We start from the raw sequence: 11,030 nt of genomic DNA, 5'->3' as shown, positions 1-11,030 counted from the left end.
GGCACTCGGTACCACAGGTCAAGGTTACCAAGGTGGGCGACTCAGATGTCGTCACCCAAGGCGGAGGCAGGAAGAAAAAGAGAAACAAGAGCCACGGCCATGAAAAGCCATGGTTCGCTGTTTCAGTTGCTGCTACCGCTGCCGGGGGCCAAGGCGAGTGCAGCAAGCACCCACGGCCCCAGGAAGACAACGGTGACACGTGCCCAGTGCACCCCAAGAGCCGCCACCGAGCCACCGACTGTCGTGAGATTATCAAACTCGCACGACGCGTCAGCGAGCGGCGCGAGCAGTCCTTCAAGGACGACACGTCGCCCCATCACCAGCCAAGCCAGAGGGGAGCTGACGGAAAAGCTGCAGCTACGGAAGGACAAGACCTCGGCTACCAGTCGCCCGAGGGGTGCCTAAAGGACGTTTTCACCGAAGATTCTGACTCCAGCGACGACGGCGACCGTCGCAAGAAGCTGTATGTAATGTACGGTGGAAGCTGGGAGCTCACCTCCTGCAGGAGTGTCAAGTCCCTGTGCCGGGAAGTTCTTTCGGTGGTCCCAGGGGTCCCCAAAACCGCTCCGCACCAACGGTGGAGGGGCACCACCATCTCCCTCGGGGCATCCGACTGCCCCGCCAACATGGCGGGGGCCGGCGTGCTGCCGCTCATCACCGCCCCTGTTGTCGCCAACATGCGACTACATCATGTGTTGATCGACGGAGGGGCCGGCCTCAATGTTATCAGCCATGCAACATTCAGACAGTTGCAGGTCCCGGGGTCGCGGCTGGGGCCCTCTCGCCCGTTCTCTGGGGTGGGCCCGCAGCCCGTATATCCCCTCGGGAGCATAACGCTCCCGGTTACATTTGGGACGGAAGAGAACTTCCGTACAGAAAATGTCCAGTTCGATGACGCGGAGGTCAACCTCCCTTTTAACGCCATTATCGGGAGGCCGGCCCTGTACCGGTTCATGGCCATTGCCCATTACGGGTACTTGGTCCTCAAGATGTCGTCCCCCGCTGGGATCCTCACCATGCGGGGAGACCGCACCGCCGCACTAGCAGCCGTCGAGAAGTTACACACCCTGGCGGCCGAGATCGCTCGGTCGGACGACGGAGGAAGAGGCCACAGTACTAGGGCACCCTCCAAGGTGCCGAAAGTACAGCCGTCCGGGGCAGACGGCGGACCCGCGAAGACCATCTAGGTTGGCGCGGACCCCTCCCAGACCACCCGCATCGCAGGGGATCTGGGAGAAAAATAGGAACTCACGCTTGTCGCCTTCCTCCAAGCAAATGTCGATGTCTTCGCTTGGGAACCGTCGCAAATGCCTGGGATCCCCAGGGAGGTGATCGAGCACCAGCTAAAGGTTTACCCGGACGCCAGGCCGGTAAGCCAGAAGACACGAAGACAGTCCGTGGAATGACAGGACTTCATCCGAGAAGAGGTCCGGAAGCTGTTGCACGCTGGCTTTATTGAAGAGGTTCATCACCCCGTGTGGCTGGCCAACCTAGTCGTCGTGCCGAAGGCCAACGGGGAGCTTCGGATGTGCATCGACTACACCAGCCTGAATAAGGCATGCCCCAAGGACCTGTATCCACTACCGCGTATAGATCAGATTGTGGACTCTACTTCGGGGTGCGACCTCTTGTCCTTCTTGGACGCTTACTCTGGTTTCCACCAAATCCGGATGGCTAAGGAGGATAGGAGGCATACCGCTTTTGTGACAGTAGATGGACTATACTGTTATGTTGTAATGCCCTACAGTCTGCAGAATGCCTTGCCAACTTTTGTTCGGGCGATGAGCAAGACCTTCGGGGACCTGATCCGGGATAAGGTGGAGATTTACGTCGATGACATCATGGTCAAGACAAGGGAAGGGTCGGCTATAGTGGAAGACCTGACCCTGGTTTTCGGCAAGCTGCGGGCAACCCACACCAAGCTGAACCTGGAGAAATGCATCTTCGGTGTCTCCGCAGGGAAGTTGCTGGGGTTCCTGGTTTCATACCGGGGCATTGAAGCTTACCCGGAGAAAATCAAGGCTATTGAGGTAATGAGGCCTCCCGCTCGTATTAAGGACATCTAGAAGCTTACCGGGTCGCTAGCAGCCCTTAGCCGCTTCATTTCGAGGTTGGCTGAGAGGGCGCTGCCTTTCTTCAAGCTCCTGCGGAAATCAGGCCCATTTGCCTGGTCCGAAGAGGCGGAACAAGCCTTCAAAGAATTGAAGCAGCACTTAGCTTCCCTGCCGATCCTGGCTGCTCCGGAGCCAGGGGAGCCGCTATACCTGTACATTGCGGCAGCTGCAGAAGCAATAAGCATGGTGTTGGTCGCCAAAAGAGAGGCACAAGAAGGTCAAGAATCTAGAAGTCTAGGAGTAGCTACAGAGATCGGGACTGTCCAGAAGCCGGTCTACTATGTCAGCGAGGTCCTCCACGAAGCAAAGGCCAGGTACCTCGAGACGCACAAACTCCTCTACGCTGTGTTGGTCATGTCCAGGAAACTGCGTCATTATTTCCAAGCACACAAGGTTGTGGTGATGACCTCCTTTCCGTTAAGGGCCATCCTCTACAACCCAAACGCCACCGGCAACATCGCCAAGTGGGCGGCAGAGCTCGCCGAGTTCCAACTGGACTTCCAGCCTCACCACGCCATCAAAAGTCAGGTCCTGGCCGACTTCATCGTAGAGTGGACTCCACCCTCGTGTACCCCCAGGGGACCAGACCCCACTCCGGACCCCACATCGGCGGAGCGCAGGGGTCCAATCTTCACCGAACCCCACTGGACGCTTTTCTTCGACGGGTCCGCCCGCCAACAGAGCGCTGGCGCAGCAGTGGTCCTTGCCGACCTAGGCGGAAAACAACTGCAGTATGTGGTGCAACTTGAATTCAAGGCCACCAACAACATGGTGGAGTATGAGGCGCTGATCTTCGGCCTATCCGCGGCCCTATCCCTGGGGGTCCGCCAACTCCTCGTAAAGGGGGACTCTCAACTCATCATCAAGCAGGTCCACGGAGAATGTAGCTGCAACGAGCCTAGACTCGCAGCTTACCTCCTCCATGTGAGGAAGCTGGAGAAGGATTTCACGGCCCTGGAACTTCAACAAGTTCCCCGAGCCGACAACTCAGCGGTAGATGACCTCTCCCAGAGGGCATCAACTCGGGCACCCGTGCCCGAGGGCGCCTTCGAAAGACAGCTGCTGAGACCCACCGCCCAGCCGGCTGGACTGGACGAAGGGGGCGAGACTGGCACCTCGAAGCCGGCGGTCCCGGTGGCGTCCCAAGACCCACCAAAGGCTGTGTGCGCTCTGGGGGACTCCGCTGACCCTTTAGCGCCACAGTTAGCAACTCAGAGCGGTCCCGATGCATGGATCTCCGAGATCCGGGACTACCTGAAGGAAAATATCCTTCCTGAAGACCATGTCGCTGTTGAGCGCATAGTGCGGTTGGCTAAGCGATACACGATGGTAGAAGGGGGTCTCTACCGCCGTGGCGCCAATGACATTCTCATGCGGTGCATCACCCAGGAAGAGGGCCGTGAGTTACTCACGGAGATCCATGGAGGGGAGTGCGGAAGTCATTCTTCATCCCGCACGCTGGTCGGTAAGGCCTTCTGGCATAGTTTTTATTGGCCAACTGCCCTCCAGGATGCGGCTGAGCTAGTAAAGTCCTGTGAAGCGTGCCAGTACCACACGAAGCAGATACACACACCAGCTCAGGCTCTGCAAATGATCCTGCCCTCCTGACCGTTCGCCGTATGGGGGGTGGATATCCTGGGACCATTTCCTAGGGCTGTCGGTGGGTACCGGTACCTCTTTGTCGCCATTGACAAGTTCACCAAGTGGTCGGAAGCCACCCCTGTGGTCAGCATCACCCAGGGCGCTGCTGTCGCTTTCCTCAAGTCGATCGTCTGTAGATTCGGGGTCCCAAGTCGTATCATTACAGACAATGGGACCCAGTTTACAAGTCGGGTCTTCCAGGAGTACTGTGAAGGCATCGGCACCCGGCTCTGCTTCGCATCCGTGGCCCACCCCAGGAGCAATGGACAAGTGGAGAGAGCAAATGCAGAGATCCTAAGGGGACTCAAGACGCATACCTATGGCTGCTTAAAGAGGCATGACGCAAATTGGGTCAGCGAGCTGCCCTCTGTGCTATGGGGGAACCGAACCACACCCAGCCGAGCCACCGGGGAGACCCCATTCTTCCTGGTCTTCGGGGCCGAAGCCTGCCTTCCCCCGGAAATCATTATGGGCTCCCCGTGGGCCCAGTCGTTCGATGAGTCTACGCAGGAACAGAAACGGCGCGAGGACGTGGACTTCATCGACAAGCACAGGTGGCGAGCAGCAGTCCGAAATGCACAGTACAACCAGACGCTCAGGCGCTACCACCAACGGTTCATGCATAGTAGGAAGTTTGAAGTCTGGGACCTGGTTCTAAGGCGAGTTCTGAACCGAGAAGGGCTCCACAAGCTCTCTCCTAGCTGGGAAGGACCCTTCAAGGTGACAGAAATATGCCGCTCCGGGTGCGTCTGCCTCGCCACAGATAACAGAGTACCTCTCCCCAACCCCTGGAATATAGAGCATCTCCGTAAGTTTTTCCCATAAAAACAGAATCGCGGGTTCGGTCTCTTTCCCTGTAGCTAAGAAGCGCATTTATATGCGCCAGCCGGAGAGGTCCGCCCTCAATACACCCGGTCTGTTGGCCTACACTCGTGTATATCTAGTTATAAGGAAGGGGCTCGACCCACAGAGCTGTTTTTATGTTGGTTTTATTTCTGAATTTACAACCATTATTACTATCTCACCACCCAGGCAGTCTCCCTCCCTAGCTGGTAAAAATACCACAGAGCTGTTTTTACCAGCTAGCGGACCATATGGGTGCGCTGCTAAAAATACCTAGCCTAGGCCGTGTGCAGGTTGGGTCCCAGTAGGGATTGCCCCTTGGGGGTCATGACACCAGTACCACCTTAAGAATCCTGGCATCCGACCCCGACATGTCGAGGCCATATCCCAGGGGGGCCAAGTACCAGGGGAGAAGCCGACAACAATGCACACAACAGAGAAAAAATGGCATGCAGATAAGTTGTAATGTCACCGACAAGTAGTACCTAAAGGGTATCTTACAAAATCAAAGACATATTGCAACCCGCTCCCCAGCGGAACCCTCATTTTTCTCCATGTAGGCCTGGCTACTCATCGTCAGCAGGATCCCGCTGGAAGCGCCCGACCACCGCGTCCACAGCATCATGTATGCTCTCCCGGGCAGCATCTTCAGTGTTGGCCACCGGACCCGCAATAACTGGCCCTAAGGAGACAGCCAGGTCGTGGCTCCGAAAGCATGTCAAGACGTACTCAATGGCTGACCGGCAGAGTCTGCTGCCCTTGACCTCCAAGCGGGCGCCAAGAATCTGATCCAGATGTCGGAGGCGGTCAGCAGCGGAATCCAGTATCGGGAGCGCGTCGGAGATGGACGCCGGCCGCACCAATGCTGGGATGGGACTCATCCCCAATGGCACTAGCGCCGTGCTTGCCTCGCCAGCCCAGGCGGCGATGCGCTGAGCTCCGGCGCGTTGCTCTGCCCGGAGGTCGTCAAGTGTCTTCCTCATCACCTCCACCGCCTAGGAGCCCGGGGCCGTCTGCGTCGCCTGCGCTGCCTAGAACTGGCGGACCTGCTCCTCCGCACTTTCCCCTCCAGACGCTTCCCTTTCTCCTCTGCCTCGAGCTCAAGCTCATCCAGCAGCTTGTTCCGCCTTGCCCACATCTCCTCCCTGAAGACGAGGTCCTCCTCCTGCCAAGTGAGGTCAGTTGTTCGTTTCACCAGGGAAGCTTCCCTCGCCTTGAGGTTTCCCTCAGCGCGAGCAATGTCACTAGCCTTGTCGGCAAGCTCCTGCTGCAGCTTCTGTAGCTTCGCCTCAGCCGCAACCTGCTTGTCTCGCTGTTTCTCCAGCACTGCATTATAAGCTTTCAGCTTATCATGGAGCGCTGTGGCGGCCTCCTCCTTTTGGTCTAGGTGTTCTTTCTTCTTGACCAAGCTTCTCTCCTTCCGGGTCACCTCCTCCTCTCGGTCAGACACCTTCCGAATGTCCTCCTTGAAGTCCTCACGCTCCTGCTCAAGCTCAGCCCGCTCTGATGCGAATTGGCAGGACGCTGCCTTAGTGCGCCTCTCCAGTTGGGAACACCAGTCTCCAAGGCGCTGGTGCTCGGTTTCGAGCGCCTCCCACTCTCACCGGATAGCCGCCTCGGTTTCCTGGAGGGCCTGGTGAGCGTGAGTCAGCACCTGAGGGAGGGGAGTCAGCGTCGCTCCAGGCTCGACACTAGACCGGAGTGGGCGCCCAAGAATAACCTCCGGACCCTCCAGAGTTGGCGGAGGGATAGAGCCGGACGCGCCCCCATGCCTACCACCGACGGTGCATCCAACGGTATCACCACTGTTGGGTCTGCAACATCTATTGGCGACGCCACCACTTCTGGACCCCCAGCTTGAACTTGGGAACCCGAAGGCGTTGCCTCGATGGTGACAGGCGGATCCTGGGGGTCCGATGGCGCCACCTCAGCGCCAGCGTCATCCTGCACGTGGGGGGGGGGGCAAACGCAACAGGAACCTCCTCGGCCGCCACCGATGGTGGGCTTGGCGCCGACGCTGATGGGGCTGCGGTAGCCGTTGACAGATCGTCGGCGACATTCCCAGCAGATGTATGCTGATGGGAACCAGACCCGCCGGTGGGCATGGCGGCCGACGAGGAAGGAGCATCCATGGTAGCCGTTGACGGATCGCCGGCGACGTCCCCAGCAGGCGTATGCCGATGGGAACCAGACCCCCCAGCGGGCATGGCGGCCGGTGGGGGAGGAACATCCACGGATGCCGAAGAAGAGGAGGCCCTGACAGGCAAAGGGCGGATCAAAACTTGTCGACATAAAAGCTACGCTCGAGCGAACATTGGGAGGGCCTAAGCTTACTTGGGACCGTGAACCTTCCAGTGGCCTTGGAAGCGGGGCACACGTTGTCGTTGCTGCTGCTGCTGCCGCCCCTGCCCCCGCGGTGACGGCGGTCAGTCTGACACAGGCGGCGCTGGTGGTGGTATCTGATCTGAAGATGGTGGCGGCGGAGGGCTCGCGCCCCTCTACCCGTCCTGGACCCGAGGTTCGGGCTCCTTAGCCCCACCAGCTGTCTTCTGACACTTCTGGGGAGAGCCTGAATCTCGAGGTTGATCCGAAACAAAGGACCCATCGGTGCGGTGCAATCGGTGTCGCCTTACTTCCTCCGACCTCCCGGTGGCGTCCGGGGTGGAGGAGCTGCTTGCGAGCCCCTTGCCCTTGTCCGAGGGACTAGGGATGGCAGGAGGAACTCTGGGGGCCACATCAGCTGGCTGGGGGCCACCGACCGGTGCACCAGGAATGTGGATTCCCCGGTGGGGATCCCGACCACCGGTCTGGCGGACCGCCACACCACTCTCATCAAGGGTCGGCAGTCGGGCCAGCACCGCTGACCGCAACCCTGGATTGTCGCAGAGCGGCGAAATGCCCTGGGGAGGCATCAAGGATTCGGGGATAAAGGCCTCACCAGTGATCCCCCTCACCAAAATTTCCAACTCCTCCCAGGTCAGATCAGTCCTAGGCCCGCGCTGGATCCTACCAATGTCGCTGGGGCCAGTAAACCAACAACACAGACGCGGCCTCCCCTGCAGCGGCATGACTCGGCGCTTCAGGAAATCCCCGAGTACGTGCATTGAGGTCAGGCCACCAACCGCCAGTTCCCTTATCCTGTCCAGGACAGGCTCGAACTCCGGGACTAGGCATGGTTTTACCCTCCACTACTTCCGCTCGAGGCTGGGCCCATCACTCGGAAGGGTAAGGCGGTCGCTGACCTCAGCACTAGCGATCACCCAGTCACTTCGCCAGTTCTCCCACCTCGCACCGTTAAGGGAGGCGATGTAGGTCACTGTCGGATCTGTCCTTGACTGGAAGTAGTAGGCCCCGAGGTGATCTTTGCCCTTCCCAGATCTCACTAGCATGAAAAACTGGCGGAAAAGGGAAGTGCAAGCCGCCACTCCCACAAACATCTCACAGAAGTGGACAAAGATGGCCACCTGGAGGATGGAGTGGGGTGTGAGGTGCTGTAGTTGAAGCCCGAACTCCTTCAGCAGCAGTAGGAAGAACGGCGAAATCGGCAGCGCCAACCCGCAGAAGAGATAGGGAACGAAGAGCACAAACTCCCCGGTGGCGAGATCGCCGAGGGGATAAGTGCCGGCCCGGATCCTCCCGGTAAACGCAGGCGTGCCCCATCCAAGCAGGCGACGCACTGAGTCAAGCGCCTCCTCGGTCTGGTAGCGATCGAGACAAACCAGTGTGGCCATGGCGACCACGGCGGCGAAAGACTGGGGAGCACGAGTGCGGAGAAATGCGGAAGGCTTGGAGGCGAAAGGGTAGAGCAGTTGGGAAAAATGCGAAAGCGAAACCACTGCGCGCGGAAGACCCCCCTTTTCTTTCAAGAAAGGGCTCCCCGCGCACCCTGGAGAAATCCGCCTGGCGCACACCTAGCGCCCGAACAACTCAGTCACTGACAAAAGGGCCCGGACCCACGAGTCACGTGACTAAGGCGCTGGCCTCCGTGCGCAGGAAAGGCAAACCGCCGCGCTCGCTCCCACGTCGCCTCGGGGCCACCATCGGAGGATATTCTCAACATAGGTGGGGCCAGCAGAACACCCCACGCATGTGGGGCACGACCGAACCGCCATGCGTGGGGGCCACACGCCGATCGACCGCGAAAACCGACACGACGGTTGGTGTAGCCAGTAGCGAGCTGGCAACATGCGCGCGCTGGGTTAGTGTGGCGCGCGCTAAGAAGATGCCTCGGCCACGCTATGCTTACGCAGGATACAGGTTTTGGCCCCACCTACAGGCTCGCACCCTCCCCTGAGGTGGGCCCGGGGGCCACTGTCGGTACCTCGAAACAGGGGTACCCACTTCAGCAGTATGAAGACGCTGCACCCGTACGACATCCCCAGGTCACACAGGGAGCAGCGCCCAACCCCACCACATGGGGCAGGGCTAGGAGCACCATGTGGCAAGGAAAGATAAGACTCCCCGGGGTGCACTGATAGGTCCGGACCTCCACCGGACCCCTGTGCGAACGGGTCTGGAGCTCCCAAGAGGGCATGCCGGGTCCCTCGGGTAAGCCCCAGGTCCCTCCGGGTAAGGACCGGGCCTTGGCAAGGTTCCGGGACCAGGAGGACCCCGGCACGAATAGGGGTTCGGGGCCAACACGTGTCCAGCCCTTGCCCCTTGCTTCCCGCTCAGGCGGAGTCCCGCGGCTGCCGCAAGGCTAGTGGCCCGTGACATAAGCCAACGGGCCGAGCCTGACGTAAGGCCCATACAGCCGTGCAACCTCTGCATTTATTATGGAGAGGACGCGCCGCCTGCCACCGGCAGACAGGCGACAAGCCCTCTCGACATTAAATGCGCCCTGTCCAATCCGTTGGCAGACGGCGTCAAGGTCATCCAGCAGACGACGTGCCTGACCGGACTGTTGGAGAACAATGCGCGCGTTCCGAGCAGCACACTGTACTCATCATCCCTTCTACAAGAAGCTTCCCCTGCACGCCGAGGATACGCAGATCTCGGGCGTCAGGCGCAAGAAGATTGCCTCGGCAGCAGACATTAGTGGCTCCAAGCGCTATATTCTTGATGTCCCTGGGCCCACATATCGGGGCCTGGGCCCACATGTCGGGGCCCAGCATCTTTGTGCATGCCCCCCTTCAGCTATAAAAGGGGAGGCATTCGACGTTACACACACGCAATCTTAGATCACACCTTAGACTCACAAGCTCATACAAGCTCACAAGCAATACATTTCACAGTTGAGTTGGGTATTACGCTCCGGCGGCCCGAACCACTCTAAATTCTTGTGTGTTCTTGAGTTCCTCCCATTCATTCCAACGATCAAGCAAAACGTCTAAGCCCCTCCTCATCTTAGGATTTAGGGCGGGTGCACTCCGCCACCCGGCCGGAGATTTACTCTCCGACAGATATACAACCCGAAGGTGACATAGATGGACGCCAAAGCTGCGGCTCAAGGAGCTTCGGCTTGGGGAAAGGCGAAACCGACCTAAGGGAGAAAAGACTACTTAGTCCTTGGTAAATTGTATTATAGCTAAAAGTAAATGTCAGGGGTATAAATGTAATCTTATCCGGACTGCGTCCCGTGCCTATAAATAGATGAACAGTAACACCGTACTATTCACGCTGGATTGTAATATCTCTCGCGTCATCTTTGCATTCGTATCTTCTAGCGAAACGAAGGTACAATTGTATTACAAATATCATTAATGTTGATTCTGATATGTGAATATGAATATAAATAAATCATGAGAATATAATCATCAACTTTCATTCTTTTGTGTTCTCTCACACTCCTATTCATATTCATATCCATATTTACATATTGAAATGATGAAGTTGCGTCCTTCATGACCTTCGTCTGAAGATAATTATATCCGAAAGAAAATAATGTTTCGAAGGACGAAAGTATTTAACCATTAACAATTGTGTTGTCTTTTTCTTAATCTGTAGCATTTGAGAACAAGTGACCAACAATTTTCCAAGAGAAAATTAACTAATTTCCTTTAAAAAAAATAAAAAACACTCGAAAAATAGGGTTTTCTAAACTAGCCCTAAAGCGCTGTTCATTCGAAAATATTCCTTTTGTGTCCAACGCGCCTCGTCCGTAATACCAAAAAAGCGAAGCCGTCGTGCGGAATACCAGCATGGCGACGAACATGCTCCCAAATAATTCTTACCAAGCAAGCACCACCCTCCAGGCGTCCCTCCCTCTTCACTGCTTCTAGCATCGCTGCTAAAAATAGTAGTGAAGGGACACCCAAACAAACGCAACCAGCAGCGTTCACGACGACGATGCAGGGATATGCCGAGACCGGGGATTCTACCAATTTGATCCCCTCCGTCTCGCGACCGCCGTCCTGCGGTGGTGCTGCCGCTGCGTCGCGGGTTTGATGTCGCCGCTGTCAATCTGATTCTTCCGTCGCAATGGTATACATG

At 57.6% G+C, this 11,030-nt stretch overlaps 1 protein-coding gene across 5 annotated transcripts in view; it reads left to right on the top strand.

Moving 5' to 3' along the window:
- Positions 1–10,678: 10,678 nt before the first annotated feature.
- Positions 10,679–11,030, top strand: part of LOC103644344 (myosin-6) — a 40,993-nt gene continuing 40,641 nt past the window's right edge. For 2 of the 5 annotated variants that reach the window (XM_020547053.3, XM_008667557.4), the window contains exon 1: positions 10,710–11,021. In XM_020547053.3, coding sequence (XP_020402642.1) covers positions 11,019–11,021 — 3 coding nt within the window. In that variant the 5' untranslated portion in view covers positions 10,710–11,018. Of the gene's footprint in view, positions 11,022–11,030 lie in introns of all 5 variants that reach the window. The other 3 variants (XM_008667558.3, XR_004855691.1, XR_002266606.3) reach the window with 3 other exon arrangements.

The sequence above is a fragment of the Zea mays genome, chromosome 1 (assembly GCF_902167145.1).
Source record: "Zea mays cultivar B73 chromosome 1, Zm-B73-REFERENCE-NAM-5.0, whole genome shotgun sequence".
Lineage (NCBI taxonomy): Eukaryota > Viridiplantae > Streptophyta > Magnoliopsida > Poales > Poaceae > Zea > Zea mays.
The sequence above is the reverse complement of the archived record's forward strand: the minus strand, read 5'-3'. Positions and strand labels throughout refer to the sequence as shown.